The 26,791-nt window shown below is 48.2% G+C and overlaps 1 protein-coding gene across 1 annotated transcript in view; it reads left to right on the forward strand.

The window, feature by feature from the left end:
* fndc3ba (fibronectin type III domain containing 3Ba) overlaps positions 1-26,791 on the forward strand; it is a 348,179-nt gene that overhangs the window by 223,927 nt on the left and 97,461 nt on the right. Inside the window, 7 exon segments of the mRNA XM_078204432.1 lie at positions 1,671-1,729; positions 9,436-9,593; positions 12,393-12,452; positions 15,621-15,759; positions 17,549-17,602; positions 23,461-23,585; positions 26,367-26,541. Of these exon segments, the coding sequence (XP_078060558.1) occupies positions 1,671-1,729; positions 9,436-9,593; positions 12,393-12,452; positions 15,621-15,759; positions 17,549-17,602; positions 23,461-23,585; positions 26,367-26,541 (770 nt within the window).

Here is a 26,791-nt window from a genome sequence, read left to right on the forward strand (position 1 = left end):
ACCCCCAACCCCCAGCAACCAACTCCCAGCTCCTACCCACAGAGCCCCCCCCCCCGCCGTGCCCTGCCCCCCCCCAGCAACCAACTCCAAGCTCCAACCCCCAGCAACCAACTCCCAACTCCTACCCCCAACCCCCCCCCAGCTACCAACTCCTAGCTCCTACCCCTAACCCCCAGCAACCAACTCCTAGCCCCCCCACCACCCCCATCCCCAGCAACCAACTCCCAGCTCCTACACCCAACCCCCCCCCGGCAACCAACTCCCAGCTCCTATCCCCATCCCCCCTGGCAGCCAACACCTACCCCAATCCCTGGCAACCAACTCCTAGCTCCCCCTCCCAGCATCCAACCCCCAGCTCCTACCCCCAACCCCCGTGGCAACCACCTCCCAGCTCCTACCCCCAACCCTCCCCCAATGTCTGTGGAGTGGCTTCTTCAGTTTCACTTTGAGGTTGGGGTGCCCAGTCTTTGTAAAGCTGGATTTAGAACAAAGAACAAAGAACAAAACAGCACAGGAACAGGCCCTTCGGCCCTCCAAGCCTGCGCCGCTCATGTGCCCAACTACACCATTTGTTTGTATCCCTCTATTCCCAGTCTGTTCATGTGGTTATCTGGATAAGTCTTAAACGATCCCAGCGTGTCCGCCTCAATCACCTTGCTTGGTAGTGCATTCCAGGCCCCCACCACCCTCTGTGTAAAATACGTCCCCCTGACATCTGTGTTGAACCTTGCCCCCCTCACCTTGAACTTGTGACCCCTTGTGTTCATCACCTCCGACCTGGGAAAAAGCTTCCCACTGTTCATCCTATCTATGCCCTTCATAATTTTATACACCTCTATTAGGTCACCCCTCATCCTCCGTCTTTCCAGCGAGAACATCCCCAGTTTACTCAATCTCTCCTCATAGCTAAGACCCTCCATACCAGGCAACATCCTGGTAAACCTTTTCTGTACTCTCTCCAAAGCCTCCACGTCCTTCTGGTAGTGTGGCGACCAGAACTGGACGCAGTATTCCAAATGTGGCCTAACCAGCGTTCTATACAGCCGCAACATCATATGCCAACTTTTATATTCTATGCCCCATCCAATAAAGGCAAGCATGCCATATGCTTTCTTGACCACCAAATCGGCTTTGCACTCTCTTTGGGTGTGAAACTGATCCCACCAGCAAGACTGTGCTGGCAGCATTGCGTGTGACCCGAAAACGGGCACAAACCCAATTTCTTGATCTGCACACAATCTTACCAGCTCTCTGCACTGCTCATCCAGCATGGTGAGCTGGTAAGATCGAGCGCTTCATCATTGCTGGGGTAAACTCCACCCAATGTCTCCTCCCTGGAACGTTCTAACATGGAATTCCATGGACCTACTAACTTGGGGTTAGATTCTGGCTGCGTTGTCACATGACTGGAGGTTCCAGAGATGGTGAAGCACTGTGGGTTTGTAACACAGAAAATAAACCCCCCCCCACCCACCCCCGCTCCTCCCCCACCCCACTCCGGAAGAGCGGAGAATGGGAGGAACCCCAAAAAATGAGGGTAACTCAGATCGGGTCAGGTTATTGAAAGTTGCAAAGTTGGAGGCGCGATCATGGTTCTCTTCCTCCAGTAAATCTAAACCCGCCCCAGGGGGTCACTGAATTTGAATGTTGTTTTTCAATTTACCTTCCAGATTTCGACTCAGAGACAAAGAAGGTACAAGACATGCTGTCTGGGATGGGGAGGCCACAGGTAGGTGACCCCGTCTTCACTGCAAAGCAACGCACAAGGAATTTGGGCAACCCGGGAATCTCTGTGTTTGGAGTGAGGAAAGGTCTGGGAGATAATCTCCATAACCTTAGTTTACTCGGAGAGTGGTTAGGAAGTGGAACTCAGTACCACAGGAAGTGCTTGAGGTGGGACTCTGCCGGGATTTCCCAATCCTTTCTGCTTTGTGCAAGTTCTTGCCCAAAGGCAATGGACGTTTCATTGAAGGCCAGTGAGCACCAGTGTGATGGGTGAACAAGGTTTAGAATCATAGAATCTCTGCAGTGCAGAAGGAGCCTGTGCCGATATCAGTGCCGCTCAGGCCCTATCCCTGTAACCCCACATATATTTACACTGTTAATCCCCCTGACACTAAGGGCAATTTAGCATGGCCAATCCACCGAACCTAATCAATTTGGTGTGAGTTAAGATGCGGACAGCAGAGTTTTGGATGACCCCAGGTGTACAGGGGGTAGATTATGGGGGCTAGCCAGCACAGCGATGGAATAATCGAGGCTGGAGTTAGGAAGGTCGCGACTGAGGGTTTCAGCAGCAGATGAGTTGAGGCAGGTGAAGCCGGGTGAGGTTACGGGGGTGGAAACATGCGCTCTCAATGATGCTGCAATTTTTAAAGCAATCTTTCATGGGATGTGGCCGTCGCTGGCTACACCAACATTTTATCCTGCCCGTCCCTAATTGCCCTTGAGAAGGCTCATGCTGGGGTCAAAGGTGACACCAAGATTATCCAAATATTGGAGTGAGGGCAGTTGGAAGGGGTGAGGTCATGTGATGCAACCTCCTGGAATATACCGATCTGGAGTTGGCAACTCTAATCTCTGGAATGATTCGATTTGATTTGATTTATTATTGTCACATGTATTAAAGTATTGTTTCTTGCGCGCTATACAGACAAAGCACACCGTTCATAGAGAAGGAAAGGAGAGGATGCAGAATGTAGTGTTACCGTCATAGCGAGGGTGTAGAGAAAGATCAACTTAGTGCGAGGTAGGTCCACTCAAAAGTCTGGCAGCAGCAGGGAAGAAGCTGTTCTTGAGTCGGTTGGTACGTGACCTCAGACTTTTGTATCTTTTTCCTGACGGAAGAAGGTGGAAGAGGGAATGTGCGGGGTGCGTGGGGTCCCAAGTGAGTGGTTAAAGTGCGGAGTTGTTCTCCCGGGGAGACAGTGGAAGCAGTTAATAATGTTTCAGCCAAATAAATGTATATGGATTTCTTTCAGAAACTGAAACATTGGAATTCAGTATCTGAGTCACTTGTGGCGTGACGTGTGGGTTGTGGGTTAGGGAGGAAGAGGTGACTCTGGTGCTGTGCTTACTGAAGCTCTCCCCCACTGGGAGTTTCCCCGCTTCCTGTGTGTGTCTCTGTTGTAGAGATTGATTATTGTGATTAATCAATAACTTCTGTATCCTTGTAACAGTTGGCTATTCTGTAGACCGTGAGTCCAGTCCCAGTTATGTAGTGTTTAGTTTGCCCAGCAGATGGCCCCATTGTCACCAGCAGATTGGGCTCAGTGTGAATCTTGCCTTGGCGTGTATATTTTCTTGGGTCTCAGCAACACTCTGGCTGCATTGACATTCAGCAAGGTCAGCCTGCCTGATTTTAACCGGGGCGGGGGGAAAGTTGAAGGTGTGCGGTGGGGGGAAGGTCGGCGGGGGAAGGGGGAGAGGGTGAAGAAGATTCTGACTCCCTGGAATTTGAGATCCAGCGATTTAACCCCAAACCCCAGACTCCCCCCTGACCCCCATACACTTCCAGCGATCTGAGTTTCGACACCGCCTGACCCACTGAGTGTTCAAAGCACTTCCTGTTCTGATTTCTCAGATACCATAACTTACAAACAAGGAGCAGGAGGAGGCCATTCGGCCCCTCGAGCCTGCTACTCCATTTAATAACATCATGGCTGATCTGATAGTAACCCTCAACTCTGCATCCTGCCTCCCCCAATAACCTTTCACCCCCTTGCCCACCCAGAATCTATCCATCTCTGCCTTAAAAATATTCAAAGACTCTGCTTCCACTGCCTTTTTGGGAAGAGAGACCCTCAGAGTGAAAGTGTTTTGCCTCATCTCCGTTCTAAGTGGGCGGACCCTTATTTTTAAACAGTGACCCCTGAGTTCTAGATTCTCGCGCAAGGGGAAGCGTCCTCCCCACATCCTGTCAATACCCCTCAGGATTTTAAAGATTCTGATCGAGTCAGCTCTGACTCTTCTAAACTCCAGTGGATACAAGCCCAGCCTGTCCACCCTTTCCACCCATTCCAGGTATTCATCTGGTAAACCTTCTCTGAATTGCTTGCAACACATTTACATCCTTCCTTCAGTAAAGCAGCACTGTAAATAATATTACCTATGTGGTCTCAATAGCGTCTTGTACAACAGAAACTCAACCTCTCAACTCTTGTATCCAATTCCCCTCGCAATAACCAATAACATTCTGTCTTATGTAACTTCTTTAAACTAATAAATCATCCCAGGATGCATTGCAGGAGCACTGTCAAAATTTGACACTGAGACGCAGAAGGAGACATCAGGACAAGTTACCCAGAGATTTGGTCAAAGAGCGATGCAAAGGAGGGGGAGGGAGGTGGAGAGGTTCAGGGAAGGAATTCTGGAGCTTAGGGCCCAGGCGGCTGAAAGCATGGCCACCAACAATGGAGGGGTTAAAATTGGGGACGTGCAAGAGGCTAGAATTGGAGGAGTGCAGAGATCCCGGAGGGTTGAGGGGCTGGAGGAGAAATAGAGGCTCGGAGAGGCGAGGTCACTGAGGGATTTCAAAACAAGGATGATAATTAGTGGCATTGCTTGACTAGGAAACAGTGTAAGTTAACAAGCCTCAGTGTGATGGGTGAATGGGTGTTGTCGTGGTCAGGATACACAGTTTGTGTTGAACATGGATTGCAGTAACTTCTGCTTTCCTCACGTGCTATTAGCCCATTGAGCCACCAGGTGGAGCTTTCCACCCTTGTGATTGGTTGCCCCAGGGCCCAAATCTGATTGGATGAAGCTGGCGGAGAAACTTAATGCCCCACTCACCAGTCCAGCTTTGTTTCCTTTTCAATTTCCCAAATGGACGGTTCTGAACAGTTTGATTTCTGAGAATTTTGCTTTAGAATTCATGCAAATTTTTGCAGTATAGAAAAATGATGCAACTTGCAGTGAGATAGAGGCAATAAGATTGGAGCTCATCCCACAATGCACAGAGGGTGGGGGTGGGTGGGGGGTGCATAAGATTCAGGGCAAAGAAACCTGCCCCCCCACCGCCCCCGTCTCTGTGGGTGGAGGTTAGGAACAGGAAGGGGTCGGTAACTTTGCTGGGTGTTTTCTATAGGCCGCCCAATAGTAACAGAGATGTTGAGGAGCAGATGGGGAAACAGATCCTGGAGAGATGTAGGAATAACAGAGTTGTCGTGATGGGAGATTTTAATTTCCCAAACATAGATTGGAATATCCCTAGGGCTAGGGGTTTGGATGGAGAGGAGTTTGTTAGGTGTGTCCAGGAGAGTTTCCTGACACAGTATGTGGATAAGCCTACTAGAGGAGAGGCTGTTCTTGATCTGGTGCTGGCTAATGAACCTGGACAGGTGGAGGATCTCTCGGTGGGTGAGCATCTTGGGGATAGCGATCATAATTCTATCTCCTTCACGATAGCATTGGAAAGAGATAGGGTCAGGCAGGCTAGGAAAGTGTTTCTCTGGAGTAAAGGGAAATACAGTGTCATCAGGGAGGAAATTAGACGGGTAAATTGGAAGGAGGCATTCTTGGGGAAAAGTACCGAAGGAAAGTGGAGGATTTTCAAGGAATGTTTGTCTGGAGCTCTGCATGACAACGTTCCGATGAGACAGGGGGGTGTTGGTAGGGTACGGGAACCGTGGTGCACGAAGGTTGTGATGAACCTGGTAAATAAGAAAAGAGAGGCGTACAGAAGGTTCAGAGAGCTAGGAGGTGTTAAGGATTTAGAGGAGTATACGCGATGTAGGAAGGAGCTTAAGAAGGAAATTAGGAGAGCGAGAAGGGGTCATGAGAAGACCTTGGCGGGTAAGATTGAGGAGAATCCCAAGGCTTTCTACAAATATGTCAAGAGTAAAAGGATGAGATGTGAAGGCATAGGACCCTTAAAAGGTGAAGGGGGAAAAGTTTGTGCGGAACCGTTAGAAATGGCGGAGGTGCTTAATGAATACTTTACCTCGGTATTCACGGTGGAAAGGGATCTGGGTGGTTGTACTGCTGGATTGCGGAGGACAGAAAGGATCGAGCATGTGGACATAAAGAAAGAGGATGTGTTGGAACTATTGAATGGCATCAAGGTTGGTAAGTCGCCGGGACCGGATGGGATGTACCCCAGGTTACTGTGGGAGGCGAGGGAGGAGATTGCGGAGCCTTTGGCGATGATCTTTGCATCGTCGATGGAGACGGGAGAGGTTCCGGAGGATTGGAGGATTGCGGATGTGGTCCCTATATTCAAGAAAGGGAACAGGGACAGCCCGGGAAATTACCGACCGGTGAGTCTAACCTCAGTGGTTGGTAAGTTGATGGAGAGGATCCTGAGAGACAGGATTTATGATCATCTAGAGAAGTTTAGTATGATCAAAAGTAGTCAGCACGGCTTTGTCAGGGGCAGGTCGTGCCTTACGAGCCTGGTTGAGTTCTTTGAAAATGTGACCAAGCACATTGACGAAGGAAGAGCGGTGGATGTGGTCTATATGGACTTCAGCAAAGCGTTCGATAAGGTCCCCCATGCAAGACTTCTTGAGAAAGTGAGAGGGCATGGGATCCAAGGGGCTGTTGCCTTGTGGATCCAGAACTGGCTTGCCTGCAGAAGGCAGAGAGTGGCTGTGGAGGGGTCTTTCTCTGCATGGAGGTCAGTGACCAGTGGAGTGCCCCAGGGATCTGTTCTGGGACCCTTGCTGTTTGTCATTTTCATAAATGACCTGGATGAGGAAGTGGAGGGATGGGTTGGTAAGTTTGCTGACGACACCAAGGTAGGTGGTGTTGTGGATAGTTTGGAGGGATGTCAGAAGTTGCAGCGAGACATAGATAGAATGCAAGACTGGGCGGAGAAGTGGCAGATGGACTTCAACCCGGATAAGTGTGTGGTGATCCATTTTGGCAGATCCAATGGGATGGAGCAGCAGTATAAAATGAAGGGTACCATTCTTAGCAGTGTAGAGGATCAGAAGGACCTTGGGGTCCGGGTCCATAGGACTCTTAAATCGGCCTCGCAGGTGGAGGATGCGGTCAAGAAGGCGTATGGCGTACTAGCCTTCATTAATCGAGGGATTGAGTTTAGGAGTCGGGAGATAATGCTGCAGCTTTATAGGACCCTGGTTAGACCCCACTTGGAGTACTGCGTGCAGTTCTGGTCACCTCATTACAGGAAAGATGTTGAAGCCATTGAAAGGGTGCAGAGGAGATTTACAAGGATGTTGCCTGGATTGGGGGGCATGCCTTATGAGGATAGGTTGAGGGAGCTTGGTCTCTTCTCCCTGGAGAGACGAAGGATGAGAGGTGACCTGATAGAGGTTTACAAGATGTTGAGGGGTCTGGATAGGGTGGACTCTCAGAGGCTATTTCCAAGGGCTGAAATGGTTGCTACGAGAGGACACAGGTTTAAGGTGCTGGGGGGTAGGTACAGGGGGGATGTCAGGGGTAAGTTTTTCACTCAGAGGGTGGTGGGTGAGTGGAATCGGCTGACGTCGGTGGTGGTGGAGGCAAACTCGTTGGGGTCTTTTAAGAGACTTCTGGATGAGTACATGGGATTTAATGGGATTGAGGGCTATAGATAGGCCTAGAGGTGGGGATGTGATCGGCGCAACTTGTGGGCCGAAGGGCCTGTTTGTGCTGTGGCTTTCTATGTTCTATGTTCTATGTTTACTCTTAATGCACTAATGATTGCTAATCCGGTGGGTGTTGTGAGCCATGTCTGAGGCCACTGAAGATTTGGCCATTTTCCTAATAAGACATTGCAAGGCCACACAGGCTGAAGATGGTGGAAAGGAGATATAAGAATTTCAGTTTGTGGGGGCGGGGGGGGTGAATTTGATTTGATTTGTTATTGTAACATGTATTAGTATACAGTGAAAAATATTGTTTCTTGCGAGCTATGCAGACAAAGCATACCGTTCATAGAGAAGGAAAGGAGAGAGTGCAGAATGTAGTGTTACTGTCACTGCTAGCATGTAGAGAAAGATCAACTTAATGCGAGGTAGGTCCATTCAAAAGTCTGATGGCAGCAGGGAAGAAGCTGTTCTTGAGTCGGTTGGTACATGACCTCAGACTTTTATATCTTTTTCCCGATGGAAAACGGTGGAAGAGAGAATGTCCCGGGGTGCGTGGGGTCCTTAATTATGCTGGCCGCTTTGCCGAGGCAGTGGGAAGTGTATATTTTTACACCACGGAAGGACGGCAGTGTCAATGGGTGGGAAGCTGGTCTGCGTGATGGTCTGGACTTCGTTCACAAACCTTTGTACTTTCTTGCGGTCTTGGGCAGAGCAGGAGCCAGACCAAGCTGTGATACAACCAGAAAGAATGCTTTCTATGGTGCATCTGTAAAAGTTGGTGAGAGTTGTATCTGACATGCCAAATTTCCTGAGTCTTCTGAGAAAGTAGAGGCGTTGGTGGGGCTTTCTTAACTATAGTGTCAGGTTGTTGGTGATCTGGACACCTAAAAAATTGAAGCTCTTGACCATTTCTATTTCGTCCCCGTTGATGTAGACAGGGGCATGTTCTCCTTTACGCTTCCTGAAGTCGATGACAATCTCCTTTGTTTTGTTGACATTGAGGGAGAGATTATTGTCGCACCAGTTCACCAGATTCTCTAACTCATTCCTGTACTCTGTCTCGTCATTGTTTGAGATCCGACCCACTACGGTGGTGTCTTCAGCAAACTTGGAAATCGGGTTGGAGGGGAATTTGGCCACACAGTCATAGGTGTATAAGGAGTATAGTAGGGGGCTGAGAACACAGCCTTGTGGGGCACCGGTGTTGAGGACAATCGTGGATGAGGTGTCGTTGCCTATCCTTATTGATTGTGGTCAGAACTGAGAGGGTATAACCATCAGGAAAGATACAACAAGCTTTATTAGAATTAGGGAGGTGCCGGTGTAGTGATATTGTCGCTGGACTAGTAATCCAGAGACCCGGGGAAGGTTCTGGGGATCCAAGTTCAAATCCCACCGGGGCAGATGGTGAAATTGGAAGTCAATAAAAATCTGGTAATAAAAGTCTAATGATGATCATGAAATGATTGTTGTAAAAATCCACCTAATGTCCTTGAGGGAAGGGAATCTGCCGTCCTTACCTGGTCTGCCCTACATGTGACTCCAGAGCCACAGCAACGCAGTGCTGTACGACATAGAAAAGACGCTTCCGTGGAATCCAACATGTAAATATTGTAAACATAAGATAGTTACCACTAATTCCAATAAGGAGGTTAAACAGGAACTCCTTTACCCAGGGAGTGGTGAGAATGTGGAACTCACTCCCACAGGAGTACAAATGCCCTGGATAAGGGGAAGCAGGGTAAACACTTGGTGGAGAAAGGAACAGGAAGATAAGTTGATTGGGGGAGATAGGGCGGGAGGACGCTCACAAACACCAGCATGGGCCAGATTGGCCGAATGGCCTGTTTTTGTTTGAAGTGTGATTTAATTGTGTCTCATGTGTTTCCTTTGCCAGGTGTCCAATGTCCAAGCAAGGGCGGCTCTGCTGACCTGGGCCCCTCCGATAGGCCTCACCAACGGGGACAAGCACACCAACGGCCTGCCTTACACCTGTAACTATGAAGTAGCCTCTTCAGATAAGGGAAAGGACGGAAAGTACAAAATTATTTATAGGTGAGAAACCCCAGCACCTAGAACCTCACACTGCTGTTGGAAAGGATATTAGTGAGTGGAATAACAATTTCCATTTCAGGCACCGAGTGTCAATGCCCCAAAGACAGGTACAGCACGGGGTTAGATACAGATTAAAACTCCCTCTACACTGTCCCCATCAAACACTCCCAGGACAGGTACAGCACGGGGTTAGATACAGAGTAAAACTCCCTCTACACTGTCCCCATCAAACACTCCCAGGACAGGTACAGCACGGGGTTAGATACAGAGTAAAGCTCCCTCTACACTGTCCCCATCAAACACTCCCAGGACAGGTACAGCATGGGGTTAGATACAGAGTAAAGCTCCCTCTGTACTGTCCCCCATCAAACACTCCCAGGACAGGTACAGCACGGGGTTAGATACAGAGTAAAGCTCCCTCTACACTGTCCCCATCAAACACTCCCAGGACAGGTACAGTAGAGCTTTACTCTATCTAACCCCGTGCTGTACCTGCCCTGGGAGTGTTTGATGGATACAGTGTAAAGCTCCCTCTACACTGTCTCCATCAAACACTCCCAGGGCAGGTACAGCACGGGGTTAGATAGAGTAAAGCTCCCTCTGGATAAGAATGGTTCGATCAAGCAGACGCAGCATGGATTCATGAGAGGAAAGTCGTGTTTGACGAACTTACTGGATTTTTATGAAGATGTGACTAGTGCGGTTGATGGAGGGGAACCGGTGGATGTGTTGTTTTTGGATTTCCAAAAGGCGTTCGATAAAGTACCTCACAAAAGGTTGCTGCGGAAGATTGGGGCACACGGAGTTGGGGGTAGGGTGTTAGCGTGGATTGGGGATTGGCTATCCAATAGGAAGCAGAGAGTTGGAATAAATGGGTGCTTTTCTGGTTGGGAGGTGGTGACTAGTGGCGTGCCGCAGGGATCGGTACTGGGGCCTCAACTGTTTACTATTTACATAGATGATCTGGAGGAGGGGACTGAGTGTAGGGTAACAAAGTTTGCTGACGACACGAAGATAAGTGGGAAAGTGAATTGCGTGGAGGAAGCGGAAGGTCTGCAGAGAGATTTGGATAGGCTGAGTGAGTGGGCGAGGATCTGCAGATGCAGTATAACGTTGGCAAATGTGAGGTTGTTCACTTTGGAAGAAATAATAGCAAATTGGATTATTATTTAAATGGAAAAAAATTATAACATGCTACTGTGCAAAGGGACCTGGGAGTCCTTGTGCAGGAGTCGCAAAAACTCAGTCTGCAGGTACAACAGATGATCAAGAAGGCAAATGGGATGTTGGCATTTATTGCGAGGGGGATGGAATGTTAAAGCAGAGAAGTCTTGCTGCATCTGTACAGGGCATTGGTGAGGCCGCAGCTGGAATACTGTGTGCAGTATTGGTCCCCTTATTTGCGAAAGGATATATTGGCCTTGGAGGGAGTGCAGAGAAGGTTCACCAGGTTGATACTGGAGATGAGGGGTGTAGATTATGAGGAGAGATTGAGCAGATTAGGTTTGTACTCGTTGGAGTTTAGAAGGCTGAGGGGTGATCTTATAGAGGCATATAAGATAATGAAGGGGCTGGATAGGGTAGAAGTGGAGAGATTCTTTCCACTCAGAAAGGAAACCAGAACTAGAGGGCACAGCCTCAAAATAAAGGGGGGTCAGTTTAGGACAGAGTTGAGGGGGAACTTCTTCTCTCAGACGGTGGTGAATCTCTGGAATTCTCTGCCCACTGAAGTGGTGGAGGCTACCTCGTTGAATATGTTTAAATCACGGATAGATGGATTTCTGATCGGAAGGGGAATTAAGTGTTATGGGGAACAGGCGGGAAAGTGGAACTGATCCACTTCAGATCAGCCATGATCTTATTGAATGGCGGGGCAGGCTCGAGGGGCTAGATGGCCTACTTCTGCTCCTATTTCTTATGTTCTTATGTTAAACTGTCCCCATCAAACACTCCCAGGACAGGTACAGCACGGGATTAAATACAGGGTAAAGCTCCCTCTACACTGTCCCCATGAAACACTCCCAGGACAGATACAGCACAGGGTTACATACAGAGTAAAGCTCCCTCTACACTGTCCCCATCAAACACTCCCAGGACAGGTACAGCACGGGGTTAGATACAGAGTAAAGCTCCCTCTACACTGTCCCCATTAAACACTCCCAGGACAGATACAGCACAGGGTTAGATCCAGAGTAAAGCTCCCTCTACACTGTCCCCATCAAACACTCCCAGGACAGGTAGAGCATGGGGTTAGATACAGAATAAAGCTCCTTCTACACTGCCCCAATCAAACACTCCCAGGACAGATACAGCATGAATAAGATGAATGGTGAAGTAGATTTGAGTTGGTGCACTGTGCTTTTACAGTGATTTAAAGTGCTTGGTGAAGGTGTTCGGTTGACCCTTGATGAGCAGTCATGTCTTACTGCCTTACTGGGGATGCTGGAATCTGAAACCAAAAGAGAAAATGCTGGAAAATCTCAGCAGGTCTGGAGTATCTGTAAGGAGAGAAAAGAGCTGACATTTCGAGTCCAGATTGCCCTTTGTTAAAGCTTTGACAAAAGGTCATCTGGACTCGAAACGTCAGCACTTTTCTCCTTACAGATGCTGCCAGACCTGCTGAGATTTTCCAGCATTTTCTCTTTTTGTGCGATTAACTGGATAGATCTTCCAAAGAGCTAGTACAGGCACAATGGGCTGAGTGGCCAGACTGGTCCTGTATCATTTTGATTCTAATGAGTTTAGTGTTGCGATATCTTTCTGTTTTGATTCTCATGAGTCTCTTTGCACTATTTCCAGTGGAGAAGACTTGGAGTGCAGCCTTACAGACTTACAACCAACAACAGACTATCACATCAGGTATGTACGTTTGGAAAGGGAACTGAAATTCAGTAACTGTTTGGTGGAACAGAACTGGAACATTGTTGAAAAGGACATATTGCTGAAGCTTCTCATCACAACAATTTGTACTACAGGAGAAGAGAGTGCTGATTGGTTGGCAAGTCGACTGTTAGGTGTGATTTTGCGACTGGGCAGCACTTACTGATCAATTCTGAGTGCGATAGCAGCTTGCTCATAACGTGAAATAGAAACAGAAAGTGCTGGAAGAACTCAGCAGGTCAGGCAGCATCTGTAGAGAGAGAAACCAAGTTAATACTTCGAGATATGACTCTTCTTCAGAAGTCATATTGGCCTCAAAATATTAACTCGGTTTCTCTGTCCACAGCAGCTGGACGTGCTGAGTTCTTCCAGCACTTGGTGTCTATTGCAGAATTCTGCAGTGTTTTGCTTTTATTTCAGTGCTCGCAAGGCAGTTTATTGACACCTGCTCGATGTGAAATTCACACGCAGGGACCCATCTGTGCAAACAAAAGGAATCTCTTTAAGCATTGCGACATTTTTGAATTACCCGGGAACTTGGGAAGCCTGTGCTTTCTCCACGGCAGTGGCTTGACCAATCAGAGTTGACTTGCCAATATGATTGTTTGAAATTTGGTATTTTTGTACTTGGCCTGATGAGTGCAAGACGGAAAACTTCAGCAACATGTATCTTTTCAGCAATATTCAAATCAAATGTTTGCAAATCAATCCTGATTGATAACGCCACATAATATTGATTTTAATTGAGAAATTTAGGGTAAGGTCGAAAAAGTCAACAACACTAAATTCAATTGTGACCGTCAGGGGTTCTCAACCCTCAGGGATTGCCTTCAAGTCTCTGGAAGTCAGAAATTTATTCTTTAGCACATTTCTGGGGAAAACCACCCAGGCAAAACATCATTGAGACATAAAATCTGTTAAAATATCTGGAGATCAGGGAGAGAAGGCTGTTCTTCCAACTGCAAGTCAACAATTATCCAATCGGTTCACTAATGTTCTTAAGGGAAGGAAATCTGCCTTCCTTACCCGGTCTGGCCTACATGTGACTCCAGAGCCACAGCAATGTGGTTAACTCTCAACTGCCCTCCAAGGGCAACTTGGGATGGGCAGTAAATGCTGGCCAGCCAACGATGCCCATGTCCCACAAATGAATTTTTTTAAAATCAGAGGGCACGGGAGTTGAAGAAATTTCTTGCTGTACAATTGGCTGACTGAGAATGGGCATAATGGACAATTAATGGTGGGAGTGAGGGGGTGGGGTAGTTGGAGCAGAAGGTCATGTGAAGAAACCTCAAGGAATGCCAACAACCAAAGTTGACAATCCTTGTATTGGGTGACTACATTTGTGGCACAGTGGTTAGCAGTGCTGTCGCACAGTGGCACGGACTTGGGTTCAATTCCCGGCTTGGGTCACTGTCTGTGTGGAGTTTGCACGTTCTCCCCGTGTGTGCGTGAGTTTCCTCCGGGTGCTTCAGTTTCCTCCCACAGTCCAAAGATGTGCAGGTTGGGTGGATTGGCCATGCTAAATTGCCCCTCAGTGTGCCTCGATGTGTCAGTTAGGGGAATTAGTGGGGTAAATACATGGAGTTACAGGGATGGGCCTGGGTAGGATGTTCTGTTGAAGAGTCATTGCAGACTCGATGGGATGTATGGCCCTCTCTGCACTATTAGGCTTCCAGGAGGAAGAGAAAGTTGAGGAGCTCCTCAAAGGAGGAAAGGTTTATCACTTCTTAGTCTTAAGTGGGTAATTTGAGAAAAGGATAAGCATGCATAGAATGTACACATTTCAGATACCTGAGCCCTGATGTCTAGAATTTCCTGTCCTGGTCCTCTCAGGATATTATTAAACTAGAAAGAGTACAGAAGAGATTTACTAGGATGCTACCGGGGCTTGATGGTTTGAGTTAGAAGGAGAGGCTGGATAGACTGGAACTTTCTTCTCTGGAGCGTAGAAGGCTGAGCGGTGGTCTTATAGACGTCTATAAAATAATGAGGGGGACAGATCAGCTCGATAGTCAATGTCTTTTCCCAAAGGTAGGGGAGTCTAAAACTAGAGGGCATAGGTTTAAGGTGAGAGGGGAGAGATACAAAAGTGTCCAGAGGGGCAATTTTTTCACACAGAGGGTGGTGAGTGTCTGGAACAAGCTGCCAGAGGTAGTAGTAGGGGTGGGTACAATCTTGTCTTTTAAAAAGCATTTAGATAGTTACACGGGTATGATGGGTTTAGAAGGATATGGGCCAAACAGAGGCAATTGGAATTAGGTTAGGGGTTTTAAAACAAAAAGGGCGGCATGGACAAGTTGGGCCGAAGGGCCTGTTTCCATGCTGTAAACCTCTATGGCCTCACCATCCTCCTTAAAACTGACCTCTTTGGCCAAGCTATTGCTACTCTTTCCTCTCCACCTGGGTCATCACCGTATTTTGTTCTATAATGCTCCTGTGAATTATAGAATACAGGAGGCCATTCAGTTTAAGTTTAAGTTTATTTAGTGTCACAAGTATTCTTACATTAACACTGCAATGAAGTTACTATGAAAATCCCCTAGTTGCCACACTCCAGCACCTGTTCAGGTCAATGCACCGAACCAGCATGTCTTTCGGACTGTGGGAGGAAACCGGAGCACCCGGAGGAAACCCACGCAGACACGGGGAAAACGTACAGATTCCGCACTCTCAGTGACCGGAGGCTGGAATTGAACCTGGATCCCTGGCACTGCGAAGCAGCGGTGCTAACCACTGCGCCACCGTGCTGCATTCGGGTTTGACCTGGCTCCCTGCAAGAGCAACTTACCAAATTCAACACTTGCCGTGTAGTTAATTGTTGGAAAATATCCAAATCCCTGTGGAAAGCCAGGATTGAACCTCCATCCACCACTCCCTCGAGCAGTGCATGCCAGATTCGAACCACTCGCTGCGTAATACGGTCTTCCCACAGGTTTCCTCTGGCTCTTTTGCTTCAAGTAGAGAACCTTGAGGGCTCAATCTCAAACATGTTCTTATTTGGACATGGAGAGATAGGTTGTAAATTCAAATGTTCTTGCGGAGAATTTATTCTCTCAGACCCACCCTTCCCAAAGTAGCTGAGGGAATGACCTCTGTTGACCCTCGGCTTTCTAACCGCGCTGTCTCTCGCCACTTGCTTCCCAGAGTTTCCACAATCTACAATTCGGTGAAAGGATCATATTCGGAACCAGTCAGCTTCACCACACAGAGCTGTGCCCCAGATACCCCCTCACCACCAAAACTCACTCACCGGACCAAAACTACACTGACCGTCCAATGGAAGGTAAGGAATGATACGGGCATTAAAAATGATTACAGTCCCATAGGCCAGATCATCACTGTCTCACACTGGGGTACAGGACTGGTGGGGACGGGTCTGTCACTGTATAACACTGGGGTACAGGACTGGTGGGGATGGGTCTGTCACTGTATAACACTGGGGTACAGTACTGGTGGGGACGGGTCTGTCACTGTATAACACTGGGGTACAGGACTGGTGGGGATGGGTCTGTCGCTGTATAACACTGGGGTACAGTACTGGTGGAGACGGGTCTGTCGCTGTATAACACTGGGGTACAGGACTGGTGGGGATGGGTCTGTCACTGTATATCACTGGGGTACAGTGCTGGTGGGGACAGGTCTGTCACTGTATAACACTGGGGTACAGTACTGGTGGGGACGGGTCTGTCACTGTATAACACTGGGGTACAGTACTGGTGGGGATGGGTCTGTCACTGTATATCACTGGGGTACAGTACTGGTGGGGATGGGTCTGTCGCTTTATAACACTGGGGTACAGTACTGGTGGAGACGGGTCTGTCGCTGTATAACACTGGGGTACAGTACTGGTGGGGATGGGTCTGTCGCTTTATAACACTGGGGTACAGTACTGGTGGAGACGGGTCTGTCGCTGTATAACACTGGGGTACAGTACTGGTGGGGATGGGTCTGTCGCTGTATAACACTGGGGTACAGTACTGGTGGGGATGGGTCTGTCACTGTATAACACTGGGGTACAGTATTGGTGGGGATGGGTCTGTCACTGTATAACACTGGGGTACAGTACTGGTGGGGACGGGTCTGTCATTGTGTAACACTGGGGTACAGTACTGGTGGGGACGGGTCTATCACTGTGTAACACTGGGGTACAGTACTGGTGGGGACGGGTCTGTCACTGTGTAACACTGGGGTACAGTACTGGTGGGGATGGGTCTGTCACTGTATAACACTGGGGTACAGTATTGGTGGGGACGGGTCTGTCACTATATAACACTGGGGTACAGTACTGGTGGGGATGGGTCTGTCACTGTATAACACTGGGGTACAGTATTGGTGGGGACGGATCTGTCACTGTGTAACACTGTGGTACAGTACTGGTGGGGACGGGGTCTGTCACTGTGTAACACTGGGGTACAGTACTGGTGGGGACGGGTCTGTCACTGTCTAACACTGGGGTACAGTACTGGTGGGGATGGGTCTGTCGCTGTAGAACACTGGGGTACAGTACTGGTGGGGACGGATCTGTCACTGTGTAACACTGGGGTACAGTACTGGTGGGGACGGGTCTGTCACTGTGTAACACTGGGGTACAGTACTGGTGGGGACGGGTCTGTCACTGTATAACACTGGGGTACAGTACTGGTGGGGACGGGTCTGTCAGTGTATAACACTGGGGTACAGTACTGGTGGGGAAGGGTCTGTCACTGGATAACACTGGGGTACAGTACTGGTGGGGAAGGGTCTGTCACTGTATAACACTGGGGTACAATACTGCTGTGGGATAGCAGGATTTTTTGGGATTGATGCAGGACTATGGAGACAGTGTAGGTTTGTAAAATTAGCATGGAATTGATTCAAGGCTATGGGGTGAGCCCAGATTAATGAACTCAGTTTAGGATTGATACTGCGTTATTTTCAGAGAATAGGGAAGTGGGAGTGATTGGGTATTGTTCCATCAGTGTAGAAATGATGGGCCAAATGGCCTCTCCCGTTTCTGTAAACCGGGACAGTTCTGTGGAAAGTTCTTTACAATCAAGTCAATTCTAAATCTTGTGTTTTAATTCTTGCCCCAGGCACCTGTTGATAATGGATCAAAGATTACTGGTTACCTGCTGGAGTGGGATGAGGTGAGTGTTTATCAAGTGTTTCATGGGAATACTGACAGTGCGATCACTACAATTCTGAATTCTGAGTAAATTGTCTTTATCTTTCCTTTGGAATCCCAGAATCTGTTTACATAGAAATGATTTAAAAATATAAATGTGTTGAAGCAACATTAATATTTCAACAGAACTGATCTGTGATAATCTCAGCAGCTGCTGTTGAGACATTTGCATCACAGAAAGAGGCCATTGAGCCTATCGAGTTAATGTTGTGTCTCTAGGGAACAGGACAGTCAGTCCCGCTCCCCACTCGAGCCCTGCTATAAGAACATAAGAAATAGGAGCAGGAGTAGGCCATCTAGCCCCTCGAGCCTGCCCCGCCATTCAATAAGATCATGGCTGATCTGAAGTGGATCAGTTCCACTTACCCGCCTGATCCCCATAACCCTTAATTCCCCTACCGATCAGGAATCCATCTATCCGTGATTTAAACATATTCAATGAGGTAGCCTCCACCACTTCAGTGGGCAGAGAATTCCAGAGATTCACCACCGTCTGAGAGAAGAAGTTCCTCCTCAACTCTGTCCTAAACTGACCCCCCTTTATTTTGAGGCTGTGCCTTCTAGTTCTGGTTTCCTTTCTGAGTGGAAAGAATCTCTCCACTTCTACCCTATCCAGCCCCTTCATTATCTTATATGCCTCTATAAGATCACCCCTCAGCCTTCTAAACTCCAATGAGTACAAACCTAATCTGCTCAATCTCTCCTCATAATCTACACCCCTCATCTCCAGTATCAACCTGGTGAACCTTCTCTGCACTCCCTCCAAGGCCAATATATCCTTTCGCAAGTAAGGGGACCAAAACTGCACACAGTATTCCAGCTGCGGCCTCACCAATGCCTTGTACAGATGCAGCAAGACTTCTCTGCTTTTATATTCTATCCCCCTCGCGATAAATGCCAACATCCCATTTGCCTTCTTGATCACCTATTGCACCTGCAGACTGAGTTTTTGCGACTCATGCACAAGGACCCCCAGGTCCCTTTGCACAGTAGCATGTTATAATTTTTTCCCATTTAAATAATCCAATTTGCTATTATTTCTTCCAAAGTGAATAACCTCGCATTTGTCAACGTTATACTCCATCTGCCAGATCCTCGCCCACTCACTCAGCCTATCCAAATCTCTCTGCAGACTTTCCGCTTCCTCCACGCAATTCACTTTCCCACTTATCTTCGTGTCGTCAGCAAACTTTGTTACCCTACACTCAGTCCCCTCCTCCAGATCATCTATGTAAATAGTAAACAGTTGAGGCCCCAGTACCGATCCCTGCGGCACGCCACTAGTCACCATCTGCCAACCAGAAAAGCACCCATTTATTCCAACTCTCTGCTTCCTGTTGGATATCCAATCCCCAATCCATGCTAACACCCTACCCCCAACTCCGTGTACCCCAATCTTCTGCAGCAACCTTTTGTGAGGCATCTTATCGAATGCCTTTTGGAAATCCAAAAACGCCACATCTACCGGTTCCCCTCCGTCAACCGCACGAGTCACATCTTCATAAAAATCCAGTAAGTTCGTCAAACCTGCTCTGCAGGTTTGCTTCCTGTCGCTGCCTCTCCAGTTTGCATTTGGAATCTTCGATTAATTTTGCTTTCATCACCCTCTGTTGCTGGGATAGAATTTGATCGAGCAATTGGTCACCTATCTGTTCGAATATTTAATTCTGTATCTCGGTGTCAAACCGACTCACTCCAGTGAAGTTCTTTGTAACATTTTGCCACATTCAAGGTACTAACTGGGTGCAAGTTGTTGTTGTTGTTGTTGCTTGATGCCACCCAGCTGCTCTTGGCCAGTCATGTGACACCGTGTGTATGAATTCCACCCCACCCCCTCCCCACCACCCCCCCCCCCCCCCCCCCCCACCCCACATCACCCAGTGGAACCTGAACGGGGCGCGGGAGTCACAACTGAAGCCCGTGCCATCTCCTCCCCCAACCATGCTGCCTAATTAATTGCCCGAGGTGCCACATTGGGCCATGGATTTCAGCAGAAACTGGTCTGACCATCGATGTTACCGAGGCTGGATTGACCATTTCTTCCCATCAGCCTCACTCTTCCCCACCCCCTCCAATCACCTGACCCAGAGGCAGCCCGCACTGACATTCCGTCATGACTGGGAAAACCACACAGCCAGAAATTTTAACAAGTCATTCTCAGGAAGTGGGTGTCCATGAAAAACTCAGCATTTATTGCCCATCTCTAATTGTCCCTTGAGGAGGCTGTGGGGGAGCCGCCTTCCTGAACCGCTACAGTCCATGAGGTGTAGGTTCACCCACAATGCTGTTGGGGAGGGAGGGAGTTCCAGGGATTGGACCCAGCGACAGTGAAGGAACAGCGATATATTTCCAAGTCAGGATGGTGAGAGACTTGGAGAGGAATCTCCAGATGGGGGTGTTCACAGGTATCTGCTGCTCCTTTCTTTCTGGATGGTAGTGGTCGTAGGTTTGGAAGGTGCTGCCGAAGGAGCCTTGGTGAGTTGCTGTAGTGCGTCTTGTAGATAGTACACACAGCTGGTACTGTGTGACAGTGATGGAGGAATAGGGAGAGGGAAGGTTTGAATTCATGGCTGAGGGGATGGTGCAGGAGGGAGGGGTTCAGGTACTTAAGCAATTGGGGCTCGTACTGGGGAAGGTGTGACCTCTATGAGAAGGATGGTCTACAACTTAATCAGAAGGGGACCAATATCCTGGGGGGTAAATTTGCTAAGGCCATGCAGGGAGGTTTAAACTGATTCGGGGGGGGGGGAGGGATCCTGAGTAGTGGGGCTGAAAGTGAGGGATGCATGGATGGGGACTGCAATGCACGGCATTGCAGAGGTGGGGTGGAGCAGGGTTTGAAATGTGTATACTTCAATGCCAGGAGTATTCGCAATAAAGTGGGTGAACTTGCAGCGTGGATCAGTACCTGGGACTTCGATGTTGTGGCTATTTCAGAGACATGGATAGAGCAGGGGCAGGAATGGATGCTGCAGGTCCCGGGGTTCAAATGTTTTAGTCGAAGTAGGGAAGGAGGTAGAAGAGGGGGAGGGGTAGCATTATTGGTCAGAGATTGTATCACAGTGTTAGAGAGGAGGTTTGATGAGGACTTATCTGTTGAGGTAGTATGGGCGGAGATTAGAAATAGGAGAGGAGAGGTCACCCTGTTGGGAGTCTTTTATAGACCTCCTAAAAGTTCTAGAGAGGTTGAGGAAAGGATTGCGGAGTCAATCCTGCTTAGGAGTGAAAGTAATAGGGCAATTGTTATGGGGGATTTTAACTTGACTAATATTGACTGGAATTGTTATAGCTCTAGCTCGTTAGAGGGGTCAGTTTTTGTTCAAAGCGTGCAGGAAGGTTTTTTGACTCAGTATGTAGACAGGCCAACTAGAGGTGAGGCTATATTGGATCTGGTGCTGGGAAATGAGCCAGACCAGGTGCTAGACTTGGAAGTTGGTGTGCATTTTGGTGATAGTGATCACAATTCGGTTACGTTCACCTTAGTGATGGAAAGGGATAGGCATGAACCTCGGGCCAGTGGTTTTAGCTGGGGGAAGGGTAATTATGAGGCTATTAGGAGAGAATTAGGAAACATAGGTTGGACTAGGAGATTACAGGGACTGGGAACGTCCGACATGTGGAGTTTTTTCAAGGAGCAGCTACTGCGAGTCTGTGATAGGTATGTCCCTGTCAGGCAAGGAGGAATTGGTAGGGCTAGGGAACCGTGGTGCACCAAAAAAGTTTCTTTGTTGGTTAAAAAGAAAAAGGAGGCTTATGTTCGGATGAGACGTGAGCACTCGGGTAGTGCACTAGAAAGCTTTAGATTGGCTAAGAGGGAGTTGAAGAGCGAGCTTAGAAGGGCTAAAAGGGGACATGAGAAGACTTTGGCGGATAGGGTTAAAGAGAATCCTAAGGCGTTCTATAGGTATGTCAAGAACAGAAGGTTGGTTAGGGCAAGTTTAGGGCCAGTTATAGATGGCAGAGGGAAGTTATGTGTGGAACCGGAGGAGATTGGTGAAGCATTGAACCAATATTTCTCTTTGGTGTTCACGCAAGGGGACATGAATATAGCTGAGGAGGACACTGGGTTGCAGGGGAGTAGAATAGACAGTATTACAGTTGATAAGGAGGATGTGCAGGACATTCTGGAGGGTCTGAAAATAGATAAATCCCCTGGTCCGGATGGGATTTATCCAAGGATTCTCTGGGAGGCAAGAGAAGTGATTGCAGAGCCTCTGGCTCTGATCTTCAGGTCGTCGTTGGCCTCTGGTATAGTACCAGAAGATTGGAGGTTAGCGAATGTTGTCCCATTGTTTAAGAAGGGGAACAGAGACTTCCCCGGGAATTATAGACCGGTGAGTCTCACTTCTGTTGTCGGCAAGATGTTGGAAAAAATTATAAGGGATAGGATTTATAGTTATTTGGAGAGTAATGAATTGATAGGTGATAGTCAGCATGGTTTTGTGGCAGGTAGGTCGTGCCTTACTAACCTTATTGAGTTTTTTGAGAAAGTGACCAAGGAGGTGGATGGGGGCAAGGCAGTGGACGTGGTATATATGGATTTTAGTAAGGCGTTTGATAAGGTTCACCATGGTAGGCTTCTGCAGAAAATGCAGATGTATGGGATTGGGGGTGATCTAGGAAATTGGATCAGGAATTGGCTAGCGGATAGGAAACAGAGGGTGGTGGTTGATAGTAAATATTCATCATGGAGTGCGGTTACAAGTGGTGTACCTCAGGGATCTGTTTTGGGGCCACTGCTGTTTGTAATATTTATTAATGATCTGGATGAGGGTATAGTTGGGTGGATTAGCAAATTTGCTGATGACACCAAAGTCGGTGGTGTGGTAGACAGTGAGGAAGGGTGTCGTAGTTTGCAGGAAGACTTAGACAGGTTGCAAAGTTGGGCCGAGAGGTGGCGGATGGAGTTTAATGCGGAGAAGTGTGAGGTAATTCACTTTGGTAGGAATAACAGATGTGTTGAGTATAGGGCTAACGGGAGGACTTTGAATAGTGTGGAGGAGCAGAGGGATCTAGGTGTATGTGTGCATAGATCCCTGAAAGTTGGGAATCAAGTAGATAAGGTTGTTAAGAAGGCATACGGTGTCTTGGCGTTTATTGGTAGGGGGATTGAATTTAGGAGTCGTAGCGTTATGTTGCAACTGTACACAACTCTGGTGCGGCCGCACTTGGAGTACTGTGTGCAGTTCTGGTCCCCACATTACAGGAAGGATGTGGAGGCTTTGGAGAGGGTGCAGAGGAGGTTTACCAGGATGTTGCCTGGTATGGAGGGGAGATCCTATGAGGAGAGGCTGAGGGATTTGGGATTGTTTTCGCTGGAAAGGCGGCGGCTAAGAGGGGATCTTATTGAAACATATAAGATGATTAGAGGTTTAGATAGGGTGGATAGTGATAGCCTTTTTCCTCTGATGGAGAAATCCAGCACGAGGGGGCATGGCTTTAAATTGAGGGGGGGTAGTTATAGAACCGATGTCAGGGGTAGGTTCTTTACCCAGAGGGTGGTGAGGGATTGGAATGCCCTGCCAGCATCAGTTGTAAATGCGCCTAGTTTGGGGGCGTTTAAGAGATCCGTAGATAGGTTCATGGACGAAAAGAAATTGGTTTAGGTTGGAGGGTCACAGTTTTTTTTTTTAACTGGTCGGTGCAACATCGTGGGCCGAAGGGCCTGTTATGCGCTGTAATGTTCTATGTTCTATGTTCTATGTGGTATAAGATGGTGGTAAATGCCCCCTCTTCTCCTGGGTGCTGTGGGTGAGGTAAGACTGATGTGAACCATGTGACTATCGATCTAAATGCTCTCTCTTCATTCCTTGTGTTCAGGGGAAACGGAACAACAGATTTCGGGAATGTTACTTTGGGAGCCAGCGGCATTATAAATTAACCAAGCTCTTACCCGCCATTGGTTATACCTTTCGGTTAGCTGCCTGCAATGATATCGGTACCAGGTAGGTGGCCTCCTTCTTCCTCAAACTCAGATCCAGAGAAATGAGTGGGAGACTTTCTCTGGAACCCGTCCCCTCCAGTTTTCCATTCAGTTGTTTGTGGAAGTGTGTTGTGTCTCATTTGGCCTCTGGGTGATACCCAATGTCACATGTTATCGGGACATTGACAATTCCTTTACTCTTGGAATGGGTGACGTTGACAAAGGCGACATTTTGGGGTTTTCTCCAGAGGAAGGTGATGAGCTTTTTGCTGTAGCTATCGTTTCTACAGTGGAGTGACTTGGTCAACTGCTGTGAAAGGACATTCCGAGTCCTAAAAACCCATCTGGTTCACTAATGTCCTTTAGGGAAGGAAATCTGCCGTCCTTATCCGGCCTGGCCTACATGTGACTCCAGAGCCACAGCAATGTGGTTGACTCTTAACTGCTTTCTGAAATGGTCTAGAAAGCCACTCAGTTGAAGCAATTAGGAGCAGGAGTAGGCCATTCAGCCCCTCCAGCCTGCTCCATCATTCAATGATGTCAGCTGACCTGATTGTGGCCTCCATTTTCCTGCCTGCCCCTCCATAACTCCTGATTCCACGCCAATAGGAAATCGAACTCGGTCTTGAATATATTCAATGACCCAGCCTCCATTGCAGCTCCAAAGATTGGCAGCTCATTGAGAGAAATTCCTTCTCATCCCTATCTCAACTGAGGGAGCATTTATTTTTGAATTGTGTCCCCTTGTTCAAAACCATCCCGTGAGGGGAATCATCCTCCCAGCAATTCCCCTGTAAAGCCCTTGGACACACACACACACACTCACACATATACACACACACTCAGACACACACACACTCACACATATACACACACACTCAGACACACACACACACACACACACATATACACACACACCCACACATATACACACACACTCAGACATACACACACACACACACACATATACACACACACTCACACATATACACACACACACATATACACACACACCCACACATATACACACATACTCACACATATACACACACACTCACACATATACAGACACACTCAGACACACACACACTCACACATATACACACACACTCAGACACACACACACACACACATATACACACACACCCACACTCAGACATACACACACACATATACACACACTCACACATATACACACACACCCACACATATACACACACACTCAGACACACACACACACACACACATATACACACACACTCACACATATACACACACACTCACATATACAGACACACTCAGACACACACACACACACATATACACACACACATATACACACTCACACATGTACACACACAAACTCATACGCATGTACACACACATGTACACATACATTCATGCACATGTATACACACACTCATGCACTCACACATGCACACACTCATACCCATACACACACACTGTATACTCACTACATCAACTCCTGGATGGTCTCATAACAGAAGTCAAAATGTCTTTGGGTAATTCTAATTGTCTTCTTTTTCTCCCACACTTGTTGTTTTTCAAATTCTCACTCTTTATCCTTTACCCTCTGCTTCTCTCTCTTCATCCTGATTTACCAAATCTGATGCTGCATTTATTTACTCTGCTCTCTCTCTTATTTCTCTCTCCCTCCATCCTCTCTATCTCTCCCTCTTTATTTTTCTCATCCTCTGTTGCTTCTATCTCTCTCTCCCTCACTCTTATTTCTTTATGTCGCCACCGATCTCTCTGCATATTTCTATTTTCCTGTCTATCTCTGTACATTCTTGCTCTCTCACCTTATCTCCCTCTTTCTCAATCACTGCCCCGCTCCCCCCCCCCCCATGTCTCCCTCTCTCCCAATCACTTTCTTTATCTTTCTGTATGTCTCACTCTTTCCATGTGTGCTGGTGTCACCCTCTCTCTCTCCCTGTCCCTCTCCCTCTTCCTCTCACTCTCTCTCTCTCTCCCTCTTTCTCTCTTTCCCTCTCTCTCTCCCTCTCTCCCCTCTTTCTCCCTCTCTTTTTCCCTCCTCCTCTCTCTCTCCTTTTCTCTCCCTCTCCCCCTCTCTCTACTCCTCTCTCCCTCTCTCTCCCTCCCCCCTCTCTCTACCCCCCCTCTCCCTCTCTCTCCCTCTTTCTCTCTCTCCTTCTATACATCTCTCTATCTGTTTAATTCTCTCCTTCGTCTGCTTCTTTCTATTCCCCTTTATCTCACAATCTCTCTCTTTCTTGCAAATCCTCATTCCCTCCCTTCCTCCTCTTTTTGCTCCATTCATCCTCCCCTCTTTCCCTCCCTGCCTCCTTCTCTCCCTCCTTCCCTTTTTCTCTCCTTTCCACTCTCCCTCTTTCCCGCTCTCCCTCTCTTACTCTCCCTCCCTCCCTCTCCCCTCATATTTCCCTCCTACCATTTCCCCTTCTGCTCTCCATCCCTCTTCCCCCTCCCTCTTCCCCCTCCCCCTTCCCCTCCCCCTTCTCCCTCTCTCCACCTCCTCTTCTCCTCTCCCCTCCTCCTGTCTCGCTCCCACTCTTCACCCTCCTCCCTTCTCTTCACCCTCCCCCTTTCCCTTTCATCTCCCCCTCAACCTCTTGCCCTACCCCTTCCTCCTCCATCCCACTCTCTTGCCCTTTCTTATGCACACACTCTCCCTTCCTTCCTTCTTTCCTCTCTCTTGCTCTCCCTCTCTTTCCCCCATCCCCTCACTCTTTCCATCTCTCTCTTTCTCTCCCATCTCTCTCTCTTTATACCCACCCCCCCCCCCCCTGTCTCCCGCTCACAGTGGCTTCAGCCAGGAAGTGGTCTGTTACACCACAGGGAACCTCCCACAGACACCTGCAGCCCCTCGATTGGTCCGTGCTGGAGTCACATGGGTGACATTACAGTGGAACCGACCAGACGGTTCATCGGTGGAGGAGCAGATTACCTACACGCTGGAGATGGAGGATGAGAGTTTGGTAAGATACTCAGCCAATCCAGTCCCTCCGTCATTCACTGAGATCCGAACTTGGTCAACAGGATTGGTCTTATTTGTAGGAAGCACCCACAGAATGAGTTAATCAACTTTCTCACTGTTACGATGTGGAGGTTGTTCCCCTTTTGAGAAGCCACGCTGAATTCCCCAGAGAGGAATACCTCGTTTCGTAGTCTGTTAAAATGTGTGGGAAGGTGTGAACTGTTCTTCATTCACGGTTAGAGGTTCACTAA

Source organism: Mustelus asterias, chromosome 3, assembly GCF_964213995.1.
Source record: "Mustelus asterias chromosome 3, sMusAst1.hap1.1, whole genome shotgun sequence".
In the NCBI taxonomy this organism is placed as follows: Eukaryota; Metazoa; Chordata; class Chondrichthyes; order Carcharhiniformes; family Triakidae; genus Mustelus; species Mustelus asterias.